Source organism: Macrotis lagotis, chromosome 4 (assembly GCF_037893015.1).
Source record: "Macrotis lagotis isolate mMagLag1 chromosome 4, bilby.v1.9.chrom.fasta, whole genome shotgun sequence".
In the NCBI taxonomy this organism is placed as follows: Eukaryota; Metazoa; Chordata; class Mammalia; order Peramelemorphia; family Peramelidae; genus Macrotis; species Macrotis lagotis.
In genome coordinates this window covers 39,575,607-39,593,875 of record NC_133661.1, presented here as the reverse complement: position 1 = coordinate 39,593,875, position 18,269 = coordinate 39,575,607, and the positions used below count along the sequence as shown (strand labels likewise).

Genomic DNA, 18,269 nt, shown 5'->3' with positions numbered 1-18,269 from the left:
GGGTGAGGCTCGGGTGGGGCTCGGGTGGGGCTCGGGTGGGGCTCGGGTGAGGCTCGGGTGGGGCTCGGGTGGGGCTCGGGTGGGGCTCGGGTGGGGCTCGGGTGAGGCTCGGGTGGGGCTCGGGTGAGGCTCAGGTGGGGCTCAGGTGGGGCTCGGGTGGGGCTCGGGTGGGGCTCGGGTGGGGCTCGGGTGAGGCTCGGGTGGGGCTCGGGTGAGGCTCGGGTGGGGCTCGGGTGGGGCTCAGGTGAGGCTCAGGTGGGGCTCAAGGTTCACGCGCAGCAGGTTTGGGGGGCTCGGTGCTCAGGCCTCATCTCGGATCAGGGACGCGAGCTCGGCTCGGCTGGTCTATACGTCAGTCCGCCGTCTGGGGGAGGCCTGCACGAGGCACAGGCCCGGGCCGCGCCGGCCGTGGACTTGAACTCGGGGGGCTTTCCCTGGGCACCGGCCGACGCAACAACTACGGAGGCCCCAGGCTGGTGCTCCGAGTCTCTTCCACCCGGCGGGGGGAGCTCGGCCCTGGGTGCGGGCGGATCCGAGTTCTAATCCAGCTAACGTGGGGGCGGGGTCCTTGGGGAAGTCACGTGGGCGCGGGCTCTCACCCACCCAGGAAAGCCCCGGATGGTCACGTGCCAGGGCCGGCCCTCCGGCGGGGCGGGGGAGGGGCCCGGCGCTTCCCCGGCCCCCGCCCCGAAGGCCCCCGCAGGGAGCCGCGGGCGGCCCCGGGGAGGGGGACTGACACCCAAAGGCAAGCTAACCCCAACCCTTCCTCCACGTGGCAGGAGGCCGCGGAGGCGTCGCTCGTCGCTATGGAGACAGAGGGCGCGGCGAGGGGGGGTAGCGAGGGCCGGAAGCTGCTGGAGTCACGTGATCAGAACCGCCGCTTTAGGACCTCGCGCGACCTGAGGAAGGAGTCCGGTCGGCTCGGAGTCGGCGCGAAGACGTCTGGGAAATGGAGTCCCCGAGAGCGCGGAGGCCCCTGGGACGCGTGACGTCAGGCCCCGCCCCCGCGTCTCGGGCTCGGGCGGACCCAGGGCGGGGCCTGGCCAAGGTCACGGCCGCCGCGTGTTGTGGGGGGATTCGAGGCGAGACCCTGTGCGCCGCGCTGGGGCCCGGAGCAGGGGCGCCCTCGAGGGGACCCCGAGGAGGAGCCCGGGGCCGGGCCGAGACGGACCAGAGGCCCAGCGCGGCAGAGCGGGGGACGTGGGCTTTGGGAGCCCCGGCCCTCAAGGCCAAGGGCACCGGACAGGCCGAGGGCACCGGACAGGCCGAGGGCACCGGACAGGCCGAGGGCACGGACAGGCCGAGGGCACGGAGAGGCCGAGGGCACCGGAGAGGCCGAGGGCACCGGACAGGCCGAGGGCACGGAGAGGCCGAGGGCACCGGACAGGCCGAGGGCACGGAGAGGCCGAGGGCACCGGACAGGCCGAGGGCACCGGACAGGCCGAGGGCACCGGACAGGCCGAGGGCACCGGACAGGCCGAGGGCACGGAGAGGCCGAGGGCACCGGACAGGCCGAGGGCACGGACAGGCCGAGGGCACCGGACAGGCCAAGTGCCCTCCCCCCTCCCCTGAGAGCCCCGCGGCCCCGCTTGGGGTCAGACCCCAAGGCTTTGGTCTGCCTCGGGTTGGCCTTGGCCCTGAACTGAGACTCAGAGAATGGGGAAAGAGCAGAGAGATGTTCTGAAAAGGGACAAATGGACATAATGACCCAAACTTACCCAAGTGAGCCTTCTGACTATAGTCATTTTTGTAACCACGTTTTCCCTGACTCCCTTTGTTGTTTTCCCACTTAAGAGAATGATGGTAGATGACAGCAAATGATAACCGTGCCCCCCGTTTTCTTAGGCCAGTCAGTGTTGGCTGCAGTCCATCTCGGGTGTTTGTGTCCCACCGGGAGGGCAAAAGGTAAACTCCCCCCTACACTGGACCTAGAATTAGGCAGAGGGTAAAGCCCCAGGAGGTCAGGATACAAATTTTACGTTAAACAACGAACCAAGGTACATCAGGAATGGGGGGGGGGTCTGCACCCCAAGCAGCTTGTAAGATTGCACTTGTGCCTATTACATTCATAATTCTCTGCTTCTAGTCAATTTACATTTCCACCCAATTTTCTTTGTTACATTCACAATTCTCTTCATCTTTCCCCTTCATCACTGCCTCTTGGAATCCGTTTTCCTTCAAAGCTCAATGCAAGAGCTCTCTGACCAGAGTTCCCCCCCCCCCGCCCCATTTCCCCCTAATTCCTCCTTCCTCCAGTTGTTAGAGCCCCAACATTACTTTGTAAATATTCTGCTTATTTCTTAGAATGCAAGGTGAGTGACAGCCCCCACCAGTGCTTGGATATTAATAATCCATGATTCCTTGGATAAACAAATGAATGACATGCTTAAGCATGAATCCCCAGGACAGTGTCCCAAGAACATAACTGGTTGTCCAACCTCTGCCTGAAGACCTCTGGTTGCTCTCCTCAAAGGCAGCCCGGATCAAAATGAGGTTTGAAGTTAGAAGATACAAATCAATAAATGGCTTTCTGCAGAACAAGGCTTTACTCATATTGGCAGCTAGGTGGCAAAGTGAATAGACATTGACCCTGGAGTCAGGAAAACCTGAGTTCAAATGTGACCTCAGCCATTTGATACATGTTAGCTGTATGATCTTGGGCAAGTCAAAACACAAATATTGTCTCATTTGCTCCATGAGCTGAACTAGTTTGAATGGCCCCATAATAAGGGGAAAGAAAGAAATTAGCAGAACTTTTCAAAGTGACTCAATACAGGCTCACTGTCTCAAGAAATGCCCTTTGACAAACTACCAACATAGTAGAAACTGCTTAGGCAGGTGTTATATTTAGGCCTATGTGATCCATTGTAGAGGAAAATCAGTTCTTGCCAAATTGGATTTTGGTCAGTCATGGGATATAAGCCAGAAAGACACACGTACAGGATTCAAAAACCAGACTACACTGGGAAGGGCAATGATTCAGGGAAAGTCCCAAAGATGAGCAGCAAGGATGGCCATTTAGGATGTGTTGGCCTCAGAGAAGTCTTCTCAGATGTTGTTGATCATGACCCAACCCCTGGCAGATGCTCTCAATCTAGCTGTCTCTGTGATGAGATCTGAGAAGACCTGGGACAAAGCCATCTCTGGATCCAGAGTGATCTTTTATAGTGGCTGCCTGTGTTTTGGCAGGGTCTTCAAGCATTCTTCTGGGAAATTCTGGCTGAAGGTCAAGGTCTAAGCAGGCACCTGGTGAGTGTCCTTATTTACTAATGTGGATCCAGTGGCATTGCACTGAACCTCCTCCCTAGGGCCTGAAGCAGCCCATCTGTCCACATCTTCTTGTCCAAGCTGTAACAGTCCCTTCTCTAACTGCCAACTGCTGCTTCTCTGCATACATGGAGTGTCTCTGCCCTCTAATCCCAGGTTTCTTTGTTTCTCTAGGAGAAAGTCCAGCAGACTTTCTTACAAATCTGAACAGAACCAACCCTGGAAGAGATAACCAAGAAAAAAAGAGGATTGTACACAAGGTTGTGTTTTTTTTGAAGCCTAGACTGTCAATGTGGAACCTACTCCGTGGCTGGTCTGTCTCTTTCTGACGGTTCTGTTTTCAAAAGACCTCCTGAAAGCTCCTTCTTTGAATTGGGGGCATCCTGACCTGACCTCTCCACTGGCCCACACAAAAAACAGCTGTATCTGTTTGTCTTCACTGCAGTTCTGTCTCAGCACAGCTAGTTTGCTCTCCTGGATTCTGTGCCCCAGATGCTCTCTTTATCCCCCAACACAACCCCCTTGGGACAGTCTCCTGGAGTTCACAGCTTCTCTCCCATTGACCTTTGACTGTTTGCTCTTGGAGCTGCCTTTCCCCCTGCAACACCAGGCCACAGGGTTCTTTCCCACAGGCTGGAAGGTCTGGGTGAGCCATGCTTTGTCAGATGAGTTTTAGCAATTCCACGAGATCAGAGGCTACTTCTTTAGTTGCCTCGGTTTCTCCATCCAGTCCCCCTCCACTACCTCTAGCTCAGGACTCTGAATTGAAGGGTCCATCCTGAACAAGTCAGTTGCCCACTCTGGTCCTCAGTTTCCTTCTCTGTCCAGGGAGGGGGTGGATTGGATGAACTCCAACCTCCTAGCTCTAAACCTGTGTTTCACCTTCTCTGCTTTGCCCTCCCCAGACCTGAAGTGGCTCCTTAGCACAGAGGTCTGGAATGTGCTGCAGCACACATATGATTTCACGGCATCCCTGCCAAGGCATTGTCTTTCCTACTGACATGTTCGGGGTCAGCCTTCTCTTGCTCAGACTGGGTTCAACCTTTACATCATTCCTAGGAAGTTTCCATCCATATTATCATCTGACGTTTGTCTCTTCAGGGCCGCTGGCATCTATCACTACTGGAAAGGAAAATCCACATGACTTTGAAGGTACTTTGTCTGTCTCCATCAGGCAAAACACAGGGTCATCAGGTGACCCCAGAAGCAGGAGCCCCCCATGGGGACCCAATCCCACTGGTGCGAACCAACGCTTCAGTGACTCCACCGCCATGGTATTATCATAGCCCATATGGTAATTGGAATGCTCGCGGCAGAACACAATGTCACCACTTAATTGCATAATAAAGCAATAATGTTAACACTTAATCACATAACAATGCAATAATTTTAATAACCCATAACATGTAAAACACAATGCACACAGACTTCACGTTTTATACTATGGGAGGAATAATAAGTAAAGTACTAACTGATCTGTGCTCAGACAAGGAATGGGGTAAGGGGAGGGGATGAGGCAGAGGGCCGTGGATGCCAGCCTTAAGGGGGAACATGTCAAAACAAATACTTAGGATGACTGTATTCAAATAAAAAATAGAGAATCTTTTAAATCATGGAATTGTGCTCCAGGGTCCCCATAACTCTCATTTGATAGGACAGGTTGATGGCCCCTTGAAATGTAGGTGTCTAGAGGACAACTCCAGGTGAGAGGCACTTGGTGGTTCCAGACTATCACATCCAGGACTATCCAGTATCAGTCATCCCTTTGTAGCGCCCAACGTCCTCAAATAGAGCCACACTGTCAATGGTCATTGATGGTCAAGTTATGAAAGGAACCATTAGATTAGTAAAATCAAGAAGTATTCGATCCTTCTTGCATCACATGCATAAGATAATGGGTATCATGGTATTCCAATAATTTTCCTAATCCAACTGTTAATCAGCTCTCTTTGGGCTGGTGGAGCAATATAGTCTTTCCATCACCCAGTCAGTGATGCAGGGATGGGATTCTGGGCCGCTTAACTCAGAGCAGACCTTCATTGATTCTCTTGGTCCCAGCTACATGGAAGGACAAGACAGTAGAGCTCCATTGTGCCAAGGTCCATCTTGGAAGTGCTGTATGGAAGGTGGGGTTTGCTCCCAGACAGGATAATCTGGCCCACTTGGGGTGGGACTTCCTGACCCAGGAATCAAAAGCTAAGAAGTCTACCCTGGCACATTTTGTCCTTTCTGGGCCTTTTGTCATAAATGGAAGTCACTCTCCAAAGTCCTTATCCTCTGGATGCTAAGGGGAAGGATCCCTGAAGCTCGAGATAGGCCTGGACCCCCACTGATTTCACTGTTGTAGAGGCAAAAAAAGCTCTCCCAATGCAGGCTGATGCCTCCTCTGAAACTTAGTCTTGGAGAATCACCTAGTACGTTTGTGAGGGTAAGTGGCTTGGCCACAGCTGCCCAGCTGGTGACTATGGGAGGGGACCAGCCCCAGGTTATGCTGACTCCATGGTCAGCTCCCTATCTTCAGATCCATGCTGCCAGTCATAGGCAAGGTCAGTCTTAAACAGTGACGTGCCCTTTCTTACACATGAGCTTTATCTTTCAGTTCTGATCTCAAACCAACCTTTTCCTTAGCCAGGCATTGACTGGAGCCATCTCCTACTGCTAGAACATATGTCTTCTCAAGTCCTCCAGACTCCAGGGCCCGTGCTCTATCCACTGCACAACCTAGCTGCCCTACATATGTCTTCTCAATGTCAACCTAGTGAAGAGCTTTTCCTTCTAGGTCTAGCCCAGATTTCATGAAACCTTCCCTAACACCAGTGGGGAGTGGTGAGAGATTGGTCTTCTGAAAATGTTCCCTCCCTGTACAAATGTTCTTATAGCACCCTTTTCCCATGGTTCTTTTGTCCTTACTACATTCCCTCTTATATGATGCCTATATATACATATATATGCATATATATTTGTATGTATATCTGTATGTATGTTTGCATGTATGTTTGTTTTTATAACCTTCAGAACAGAGATGCTGTCTCTGTTCGCCTTTGCATCATTACCAAGCAGTGCTTCAATATAGGAAATACTTAACAAATATAAAAGTTCAGTTGTGAAACTGAATTTCCCTCCTGTCCCTCCTATAACTTTTCTATTTCTGACTTCTCCTTTTCTCCCTTAGTCCCCTCAGACTCATCCCCTTTGCTTTCCCTCAACACAATCTTTTTCAAAAAACTTTTCCTAGTCTCCTTTGATTCCTGTGCCTCTGAGATCTCCTCCACTACATGATGCAGATATCTTGTATGTACCTAGTAGTTTGCATGGTGTTTCCTCTATTGGGATGTGAGCTTCTTGAGGCTTTTCTTTGTGTCTCTTGTTTAGAACTAAGTAAAAACTTAATAAATGTGTGTTTATCTGATGACACCTGGTGACTGACCATTCCTTGGGGTCACACTTCTTCTGACTTCCTCTCCTTAAGCTTGACCTTCCCAAGGGCCCCTCAGATGTCACCTGCCCCATCAAGCCTCCAGGCCCAAGCCTCATGCCCTTGTCTTTTGCTTGGTTAGACACCAAGGATGCCAAGGTCACCCAGGGCATCCATCCCGCCTCTTGTCCTGCAACTGGACTTGATGATTCTGGAAGGGAGAGTGAGACTGATGACCTAGAGCTACCCTGCCTCTCTTAAATCCAATCTAAGACATCACCAGTAATATCACTGGACTCTGAAAAGTGAAAGACAACAGCTGTAGCTAAGCCATACCTAGGCTGGTCATGGTCTTTACCAGCATCCTTCTCCACCATCACAACTGGTGCTTAGAGAAAACTTAATGATTCATGAAGTACTTTTTATGGAATATTCCATTGGAGTCTTATTTATTATCCCTGCTCATGGGTGAGGAAATGGAGTTCAAGGGATTTCACAACTGTATGTAATAGATGTCCTCACAGCTATCAAAGACTGCAGGCAGAATTAAAGCTCATATTCCTAAGGAAGGGCTTCTGGGGGTACAAGTGCCACACTCTCCCCATTACCCCACCCTGACTTCTGACCCCTTCCAGGGGAACAACCACAAAGCCCCTGAATTCATGTGGGGGCTCCCCCTCCAGAGGCCAGCCCTCTCAGGGTTTTTATTTGCTGCTTCTCTCATGGCAGTATCCTCAGTGCTGTTTTCTGGGACAGTCCCACTGTCTGCCTCTCCCCAGCTGTGGAGATTCGGTGTTTGGCCCCTGAGGCCCTCAGATTTGCACACCCCGCAGACTCCTGGCTTCTGTAGAAATGCCTCTTGATCCTTAGTTCCCCAGAAACAGAGGTGAAGCTTTTCCAGAGAGATTTCTAGAATCTAAGGACACAAAATAAGTCAACCTGCAGAACTTAGAATTAATAAATTATAGAATGAAACAGGAAACAGAGTACTAGGGCTAGATGGAACCCAAGAGGATCCAATGCCCAGAAAGGCTATTTATCTGTCCCAGGTCACTCAATCTAGACCTCAGGCTCCTTTACTCCCATTTTAGAGCATTTGTTGTTCAGTCATTTCAATCATGTATCTTCATCCATCTTCTATTTGGGGTTTTCTTGGCAAAGATACTGGAGTGAATAGTCATTCCCTTCTCTAGCTCATTGTACAGATGAGACAAAGTGGAGTGACTTGCCCAGGGTCAAATAGCTAGTGAGGGTCTAAGGCCAGATTTGAACTCAGGAGGAGGAGTCCTCCTGACTCCAGGGTTGGTGCTCTGTCTACTGCACCATGGCTTGGAATGGCTCTAGAACATCACCTGGAGGCTCTGAGGAGCTAACAGACTTGCCCAGGGCTACACAACCATTGTGGATCAGAGGTAAACTTGAACCCATTCTTTCATGATCGGAGGAGCCACTAAAGGCTGGAGCACTAGGGCTGGAATCAGGAGGACCTGAGTTCAAATTTGACCTCACTTACTAGTGGTGTCACCCTGGATAAGTCACTTCACCCTGTCTGCCCCAGTTCCTGATCTGAAAAATGAGCTGGAGAAGCAAATGGCAAACCACTCTGGTATCTTTACCAAGAAAATGGAATCTCTAAGGGTCAGACATGATTAAGTAACAAATAGCAAAAAAAAAAAAATCCTGATTGTAAGTAAGGCTGTACTTCTAGCTTTGCAGCCTTCCCCTTATACACAGTAGTCATTTAATAGATGTTTATTGAATTTAACTGAGTTAAATTTTATTATAATTTGATGCTCATTTTTGATTCTACCTCTAATAAACGAATGCCCAGCCTACACACACACACACACACACACACACACACACACACACACACACATACACAGCTGATTCTGAAGTATCTAAGGTGCTTTGTAACTGGTTGTTTCCTGTCTATTAAGATAGTTAGAGATATCAAGGTCACCCACTAACTATATCCTGGGTCATTGCCATTTGTCTCGATGTCACCAGACTTCAATGACTCAGGAAGAGAGAGAGTCAGAATGAGCAGCTCTGTCTGTTGAAATCCAGTCCATGCACAAGTCAAAACCACCTGAGATGCATTGGTCCTCTTCAGGAGCAAGAGATGACCAACATCTCTAACCTAGAACACTGGCTTAGGAAGGACTGCCTTCCTTATACAGTCGAGAAAAGAGAACTGTAAAAATAAAGTGACTTGTCTAAACTAGTGGAAGACTTGGAAATAGTTCACCATGCTACCCGACCTTCTTTGAGGCACTGGCATTTAGTTTTAGTAATGCCTTTTGGCATTGCCCAATGTTGCCCTTATGTCCTGACTGGTGGCCACAATTAGGATCTTCCATCCCCGTGGTTCCCCACTTGCTACAGATGGGTAGGAAGTATCTTTCATAATCTGTATTTTGATACATGATCGTTCCTTAATTTTCATATCTGAGTTCTTATGTTTCAGTGCTGTTTTTCATTTGTGTTACTGTGGTTATTGTGGATCTCATTCTCCTGGTTCTGCTTTTGTCTTTCTGCATCAATTCATAAGAAACTCCCCATATTTATAAAATTCTTATTCTTTTACATTCATATAACATAATGTATTCAGCCATTGCCCTCCTGCCTTGCCCCCCAAGGACAGACATTAATTTTGTTTCCAGTTTTTTGCTACCACAAAAGAGCTGCTATGAAAACTTTGGTATATATAAGACCTTTCTTCCTGTCCTTTACTTCTCTGGGATATATGCCCAATAGTACTTCTGCTGAATGGGCTAATAATGCCTCTTGAAAGGACCCTCTTCTCTTCCCCAAGAATGATGGCTTATAGGAAATAGTCTATAAGATTTGTGGATTGATCAATATGAAGTGATATGGGGATAGTATTATAATAACACTGGCCACAGAGTCAGGCCATTCCAGAATGGCTATGAAATAGCTAGCTGTACTTCATTTGGACAATTCAGCTAATTTTCTTGGGTCACTTTCTCCATCTGTAAAATGAAGAAAAGGTATCAGTGTTACCTTAGTATGGTCAAACTCAAATAGAAACAGATTTTTGCAGGCTACATATTAATTTAGAAAACCACAAGTTAACATTATCTATGTTGTATTGAATTTTTTATTTATTTTATTAAAAATTCCCAGACCATTTAAATCTATGAGTTTGATATCTGGATTAGATGATCTCTACCAGTTCTAATGTTCTAAGATTAATTGATCCCTGTTTTGGTAAAGATTTTACAATGACTCCTAATAATACAACTGGTGGTGATCACAAAATAGACCATGGACCAACCCTTGTTCTAAAGAATTTTTCAGTTCCTACTTTAGGGTCATATATTGTATAGTTCTTTTAATATTGTTTTCATGTTACAGAAATTGAATTCAACAAAAATTTACTAAGAACCTTCTATGTATAAAGTGCTGGGGATACAAAGAGATGAATATGAATGAGCATCTATATTCATTCAAGAAACCTTACATTTCACTTGGGTCTATAACATGGAAAAAGAAGTAGGTAAATTAAAAAATATATACAAAAAAGGAATAGATGAAAAATAAGTAAAAAATAGGTAAAAAATAAAAAATATACAAACAAAAGTTGTTTCAAGAATGAGAACAGGGGTGGCTAGGTGGTACAGTGGATAGAGCACTGGCCCTGGAGTCAGGAGTACCTGAGTTCAAATCCAGCCTCAGACACTTAATAATTAACTAGCTGTGTGGTCCTGGGCAAACCACCTAACCCCATTTGACTTGAAAAAAAAAAAGAATGAAAACAGTAACTTGGGGCTGGTGGGTTTGAGAAAAGACAAGCAGATGGTGTCACTTGAGCTAGATTTTGAGTGAACTTGGGTATTTTGTGAGGAGGAGGAGGAGGAGGTGAGGACACAATTCAGGGAGGTGAGAGATGGAATTTCAGGTGCTGCTTTGGAGGTGTGAAAAGGAGTGTTCTGAAATCAATCTAGAAAGAGGTGGGAGCCATGCTGCAGAGGCTAGCCATATTTACTGGAAGGCATCTATTCAGCAAAGTAAAAACTGGACCAAGGACCTGTACTCTCAGGACTCTTGGCTGTCTGCACATAGGATGGGAGATCCTTCCCGACATATTAAAGTGTCGGGGCTGAAGAGTGGAGGAGTCAGACTCCCTGGGTATCCAACTCTTTGTGATCCTACTTGGGGTTTTCCTGGCAAAGATCCTGGTGAGGTTTGCCATTTCCTTTTCCAGTTTTTACAGATGAGGAAACTGTGGCAGAGAGTGAAGTAACTTGCCCAGGATCAAGGAGCTAGAGAGGGTCCTAGGCTGGAACATAAATCTTTCTGACCCCAGGCCCCATGTTCTATCCCCTATGCAACCTAGCTGCCTGGGCCCCGTTGGAATCCATCCATTATACTCCACAAATTGAGACCAGGCTGACTTTTCTAGAACAGACTAGGAGACTGGTTGACTTTCTTTCCAGATTGGTAAACTTGCTCATGACTCCATGGAAAGTGGGGGGAACATAGGGGAAAAGAAACCCCAAATGTTTCAATTGTTCAGCCTTCCTTAATCAGCCCATCAAGTGGGGAGGCAGTGATGGAACGGCTGCTCTGTCTCCCAGCCGAGAAGAGAAGAAATAATGATTGGATAGATTAGCTGTCACAGGCGCTGTCTGCTATCAACTGGTTCCTGTAACATTATCGCATCCTTCTGAGAGGTGACACCTCTCCCAGCTGCAACCCCGCATGGAAGGATGATAAAGATCCTTCAATTATGTCCCATTCCAAGCTTCCTTCTGTTCCTCATGTTTATGAGATGAAATGTTTTCCCTTCCACATTATTGTTCTAGGATGGCACATATCATTTTCTAAATGGCAGGGGAGTTATCAGAGGGAAATGGCCCTGAATTAGAAACTGTGGAAATGATGAAGCCAGGTTAATGATGTCTGTTTTGGGGGCACTTTTCACATCATCCCAGATCTTGTTTTCATTGTCTTATAGGATCCAAGCTCACAGAGGCTGCAGAAAAAATATGTAAGAATTTGTGACCAGCTTCTCCTGCCTGGGGAGTTGGGAGGTGAGAGAGAAAGCCATGGCAGACAGACCCCAGGCAAGTCAGAGCCTTGTCTAGTCTCTGTCCATAGCCCAAGGTCCAGCACCAGAACTGAAAGTGTCCTTCAAGGCTTGGTTCAAGAGCACCCCGACCCGAGGCCTTACTGGACTCTGAGGGTGCTAGTGCCTCTCTCCCACCTTGTAGGTATTTTTCTAGGAGAGGTAGTGTGGTGTAATGGGAGGTCATCCTCCTCATCTAGAGCACCTGGGCTCGAGACCTACCTTTGGCAGACTAGTTGGCTAGGTGAGTCTCTTAACCCCTTGGGGTCCCCTGTCAACTCTAAGTAATAGTAGTTGTAGAAAGGTGTCTGTCTGATGCCCATGGGTGGAGGAGGTTTTCTCACTGCAAGTTCCAGTTCAGAAAAAAATGCATATATACTTGTGATATATATGGATGCAGAAGACATGTATCTGTGTATGTCTGTATATATGCACATGCCTAGAGATGCTTGTGTGTATATGGGTATTAGGTGTGCATGTGATGGGTGTGCTTGCATATCTAGGTGTGTATCTAAGCATGTGTGCATATATGAGCATTATGTAGGTGTGTGTTTATATACATATGTGCATATGTGAGCATGTGTGTGTGTAGGTATGGGTATGTAAAATTTCCCCAAATAGCATGCTGGCTCCTTGAGGGCAGAGCTGTTTCCTTTGTCTCTATAGGACCAGTTCCTGCAGAGGGCTTAGCACACTGAAGTAGCGGATTCCTTGGAGTGGCCCCACCTGAGGACAGTATATAGATTTACTGATCATTACCATCATCCCAATAGAACATTCATATAACACCGAAATTTGTAAAACATTTTACAATATTTCTCATAGGATCTCACCACCACTCTGGGAGAGAGGTACCAGTTGCACCCTCATTTTACAGGGGAGGAAACTGAGGCAGACAGAGCAAGGGATTTCCCCAGGGCCGCTTGGGTCTTCCAGACTCCAGACCTGCTGCTCAGTGTGGGAACTAGTGCTTGGCAGAATCCTCTTCCCCAGGGCTAAACCCAGGCAAGGCTAGAATTACAGTCAAGAGGACTTGAGTTCCAGTCCTACTCTCTGGGTGACTCTGGGCAAGTCATTTGTTCTTTCTCAGCCTCAATTTTCTTATCTATAAAATGGAGATGATAATAGTAACATCAGCTTCTCAGAACATACGTACAGTGCTTTTCAAACCTTAAAATCTCTATAAGCTAGAATCACAGTCAAATCTATCCAACTCTGTTCAATGAGAGTAAGCTGGGGTACTAAGGAGTAAAAATGAACATTTATAAACAAGGAGCAGAGGGCAGGGGAAACATCAAAGCAATGGGCAGTCTGTGGTCATTGTTAAGAAGCTATAACAGATCTTTCAATGGGGCAGGACAATGAGCAGTAGGCTTCTCCCCAGATCTGTTGGACTTTGCTCCCTTGGGTGCCTCTGTTGGAAGCTGTCTGTATCCAGGATCCCTGCTGGGCCTTGGTCTCATCCTGCTTCTAAAAAGGGGTCTTCCAAGGTTGTGGAAATGGACTTCGTGGGGTAAGGTGAGGGGAGAGGTGGATGGATCACATGGAGGATCAGAGCAAAGACCTGGGGTCTTATCTTCCCACCTGTGTGCTTCCCAATCAAGCAGACAATCAGCTTTTCTGCAACTCTGTCTTCCCCCTCCACTGAAAACTGACAATGATCTATCTTTGGACCAAAAATATGGTTTGCTATCTTCCCACATTAAAGAAAAATCCCATGGGTATAGTAGCCACAGATCTCTGATTTTTGTTAGTCTCTCAGACCAAAAATCACGAAAATATTGCCTGAGCTTTGCTGTTACCTGGAATTCCAGTTGGAAGGCCAGAAGACTTATTACCTTTGTAATTGAGAAGAGACTGAATGTTCTACCGTCTAATTGCCAGGAGAATCGATCTGATCAAAGGCACTCAGGACACAGAACTCTGCTGCTCATTTATACCAGTGCTTATTCTCAGGTCAGGCTGTGGATTTTTTGTTTTACTTTTATTTACATATTTTGTCACTGGAGTGTCACCTGGACAGAAAGAGAAAATCAATGAGGAGTTGGGAAATAACAGTAGTAATGAGGCACTTCAATTATTCACACATTTACTGGATCTCTCCCTGCCTTCTTGCTTCTCTGTTTCTATCTTTCTCTTTCTCCACGCCCCCCCCCCCCCGACTCCCTGCTTTTCTCTCTACCTGAGTCTGTCTCTCTTTGTCTGCCTGTCTGCCTCTGTAGCTCTTTCTCTCTTTCTGTCCTCCCTACACTCTACCTCTCTGTATATCTCTTTTTCAGTCTCTGGGTCTGAGTCTGTCATCTATCATCTCTCTCTCTCTCTCTCTCTCTCTCTCTCTCTCTCTCTCTCTCTGTCTTTCTCTCTGTTTCTCTATGTCTCTTTGTCTCTCTATCCCTCTGTCTCTGTCTTTCTCTCTGTTTCCCTCCTCTCTACCCTCTTCTAGTCTCCCTCTCAACATTCTCAGAGACTGGACTCACATTCCACCTTCTCCCCCGGGGTCACCCCTGTTAGTTCTTCCCTCAGATCACCCCATGCGCACTGTCTATATCTTGTTGATTCATGGCATCCCTGCCATCAGAATGTCAGCTCCCTGAGGGCAGGGTCTAGGTTTTTGTTTGCTTTTGTAGCATGGTGTCTGGCTCATAGGAAGTACTTAATAAAGCCTTGTTAACTGATTGATTGTCTAACAGGTTTTGAGAACCCAATATAAATAAAAAGAAAGTCTAAGGGTTCCTCACTGCCCTTGATGGATTCAAGTTGCCTGGTCTTATCTTAAAGACAAGCAGATGTCACTATCAGAATCAGAATCACTATCAGTAATATTCAAAAGAAATGGAAAATGAGAGGCATACCCCAAGGATGGAGAAGAGCAAATAATTTTTCCATTTTTCAAATTTTTCAATTTTTCAAAAAGTGGAATCTAAACGTGATGAACTTGGGGGCTTGGCTGGTTCCTGGGAGAATTCTAGAACAGATCTCCTTGGAATGGTTGTGAATGTCTAGAAAGGGAAGCAGAGTATAAAGAGCCACCATTTAGCTCAGATTCCTAAATTGCAGCTAAGGGAGGTGCTGTGGGTAGAGTCTGGCTGGGTTTCAGCAAAGTTTTCATACTATCTGGGTAGAGAATATGGAGATGGGTTGCTTAGTAGGATTATAGAATTAGATGAACTTAGAACTGGTTTGATGTTAGGACTCAAATATTAATTATTAATAATCCAGTGCAAATCTCAAGGTTAGATCCTTAGTGATCAATACCTAGCCTTAATACTGGTGTGGTTAAAGGTATATCTGTCATTCCCATCAAATTTGCCAGTGACACAAAGCTGACAGGGGTGACTTATCATACCTTTGACAAAGATGACAAAAGCAGGATCCAAAAATAACTCAACAAGCCAATCACTGATGAAATCAAATAAGATGATATTCTTATTTGGATAAATAATAAATAAGAGTAAATATGAAGGCTATACCCCCAAATTAACTTCACAAACAAAAGATGAAGGAGGCATGGTTAGAGGATCAGGGGTTTTAGTGGATTATGGACTTCATATGAATTGGCAGTGTGAGGTGGCATTGGGCAAAGCTAATCTGGTCCTTGGCTTCAGGAAGCTTCCAGAATGAGGTAAGTGATAAGCCTCTATTAGATCTCATCTGGTGTGTGGCCTTCAGGGCACCATCATTTAAGAAAAACATTCATGAGCTGGAGTGTCTGGATGGGGGACATTCAAAATGTTGGAGGGTCTTTAGCCTTTGTCATGTTGGAGGAATCTGGAATGTTCAATTTGCATAAGAGGAGACTTGGCAGGGATGATTCTGTCTGGATTTTCTCTTCAGTGATTGAAAGGCTACTATGGGGAGGATCCAGTTTGTTCTGCCAGCTCCAGAGGGCAGAGCCAGGAGCAAGGAGGGGAGTTGGGTTTGTTCCAGAAATGGAGGAGTGACTTTGAGAGGCACAGCCTCCTCGGACCCCAAGCAGCTGTGGCTGGAGGAAGACCCATGGGCTTATTGTCATGTGTATTCCTCCTATTGGGGTGCTAGCCAATAAGCCTTCCTAATGAACTTGCCCTTAATAAGATGGCTACTTGGTGGTTTCATGGATCGACCTGGGCCTGAAATCAAGAAGACTCACCTTCCTGAGTTCACTGTCCTGGGAAGGTCACTTCATCCTCTTTACCTCAGATTCCTGTAAAATGAACTGGAGAAGGAAACGGCAAGCCACATCATTATCTTTGACAAGATGGGGTCGTCAAGAGGCGGACAACAACTCACACTGAGTTTGCACAGTCCAGGAGGCTGGGGGAGAGGGAGATAGGATGGAGGAGTTCTTTATCTGTGAGACTTGGGATGATGTGCAACGTGAAGGCCTTGGAGAGGCATTAGGACACCTGGTCTCTAAGTGGTTCTGGACAGCTAACCACAGGGTGACTGTTTGAGGACAGTTGTGGAAAAGAAACTGAGGGGGTCACCTTCGTAAGACTAATTAACCTTAGCCTTTCTCTCTTGGGTGGAACTCTTCTCTTAGACTGACTTGCTGCCAGCATCTGAGGAGATACAGTGCTCTAAGGGGAGAACCTTCAGGTCCTCTCCCCACAAGGCCAACCTGTGGACCTGGGAATATGACCTCAGGTCTCTGACTGCCTCAGACACATCTCTTCATTATAGATAGATATCCCTTCATTATAGATAAAGGGATTGGTGGTTACGGTCTTGTAAGTTTGAGAATAGGCCTTTCTGGAGTCTGGGAGTCCTGACATGGAGTATATTCGGAGTTTTTCAGTCAATCCAGTGTGCCCCTAAAGATTGACCTCCAAGACCCAGTCCAGGAGTAGAATTTGGTGGGTCTAATGCTAATGTTGTGGTTGTGGTCCTTCATTCTAGAAGACCATGACATCAGGGAGATGATGCCATGACCCACATGTGGGCTAGGATTGAGCCACTGTTCCCAAGCACCAAAATGGTCTATGAGATATTGAGGGGAAATGTATGTAATTTTTTTCTTGCTCTATCTTCAAAGTCAATTAGAATTATTAAGCACTTTTGCCAGATACTATGCTAAATACTGAGAGCATAAATATAATCCAAAAGAAAGACAGATCCCGCCTTCAAGGCAAGTTTTCATCAAGGAAGATGGCCATAAAAGAAAGCTGAAAAGAGTGTGGGGTGGGGTGGAAGACATTACCCACTGGAGTATTATGGAGAAAGCCCAGAAAAATCAGAATTTGAGTCAAAAGAGGAATAAAGACGTGATTGGCCTGAATGTTTCCTTACATGGAGGTTCTGGAAAGAATGAACCTCTCAGAAGAAGAGATAAGTGTCAGACATTCTGGGGTGAAGTGAACTTTCAGGATGGCATAGTTTTAAAAAAAAGACCAGAATCAGGGGTTGAATTAACTTGTAAAAACAAACTGGTAGTAGTGGAGAACCACATCCAGAATAGGGGTTCAAGCCAATGGCTTTAAAGGAGAGATACTCCAACCCCTGAGGGGTATCCTTCAATATCCCTTGTTGTAGTTGTTCTGGAAGATAGAGGCCAGAAAGAAAACCAGCCCACAAATAGAGATGTTTGATGAGTCCTCTTTCAGGATGCCTTTCAAAATAAAAGGATAAACATTGAAGCAATGAAAAACTAAAGCCCATCCTCCCAGGGTGCATGTCAGTCTTGGAGAGAGCATTTGTAGCACTACGTTTCACCAGATGTTGAGAGCAAAGCAGTCAAATCAAGAGAGGAGCTCTGATCTGGAGTCAGAGGTTGACCAAGGCCAATCCAAGAGGCTGCATCCACCGTATGGACAGTTGATTACACCCAGTTACAGAATGGCTCCCACCTGCTTCATAGTCTTTCCAAAGCACTTCCATACACACCACAACTCTCTGTTTGGAAGCAGGAAGAATTTTCCACGAGGGTTATTGCATCAACTAAGCCTGGTGATACACTCTCTGCCAGCTCCTAAGGACTGAACTGATTGACTAATCTACCATTCCATATGGAGGAGTTGGACGGAATGGCAGCTGAGGTCCCTTACAGCTTTCAAATCCTGTGATCCGACGATTCATCACTTTAGTCATCTTCATTCTTCTTTGCTTCCCATATTTTTCTGAATTCTTTTTAATTAATTAATTTATTTTGAATTTTACAATTTTTCCCCCCTCATCTCACTTCCCTCCCCCCACCCCCCACAGAAGGCATTCTGTTAGTCTTTACATTGTTTCCATGGTATACATTGATCTAAGTTGAATGTGAGGAGAGAGAATTCATATCCTTAAGTAAGAAAAATAAAATATAGGAACAAAATTACATAATATGATAACAGGTTTTTTAAAATTACAGGTAATAGTCTTTGATCTTTGTTCAAACTCCACAATTCTTTCTCTGAAGACAGATGACATTCTCCAACGTAGATACCCCCAAAATTCTTCCTGATTGTTGCACTGATGGAATGAGTAAGTCCATCAAGGTTGAACATCACTCCCATGTTACTTTAGGGTGTACAA

At 46.6% G+C, this 18,269-nt stretch overlaps 1 protein-coding gene across 3 annotated transcripts; it reads left to right on the top strand.

The window, feature by feature from the left end:
* Window positions 1-620: 620 nt before the first annotated feature.
* LOC141520759 (uncharacterized) lies at window positions 621-4,740 on the top strand. Of its 3 annotated transcripts, XR_012477715.1 has the most exons (3): window positions 621-3,249; window positions 3,442-3,913; window positions 4,173-4,740. XR_012477715.1 is itself a non-coding variant. In XM_074232562.1 (2 exons), the coding sequence occupies exon 1, from the start codon at window positions 950-952 to the stop codon at window positions 1,682-1,684; it is 735 nt and encodes a 244-aa protein (XP_074088663.1). In that variant the 5' UTR covers window positions 621-949; the 3' UTR covers window positions 1,685-1,722; window positions 3,442-4,740. The 3 variants fall into 3 exon arrangements, 1 of the variants encoding a protein (XP_074088663.1); XR_012477714.1 differs by having other exon boundaries at window positions 3,442-4,740; XM_074232562.1 differs by having other exon boundaries at window positions 621-1,722; window positions 3,442-4,740.
* Window positions 4,741-18,269: the final 13,529 nt, after the last annotated feature.

What these genes read in the sequence shown, in the direction of transcription:
- LOC141520759 (XM_074232562.1), top strand. Translation starts at nt 950, where the DNA reads ATGGAGTCCCCGAGAGCGCGGAGGCCCCTGGGACGCGTGACGTCAGGC.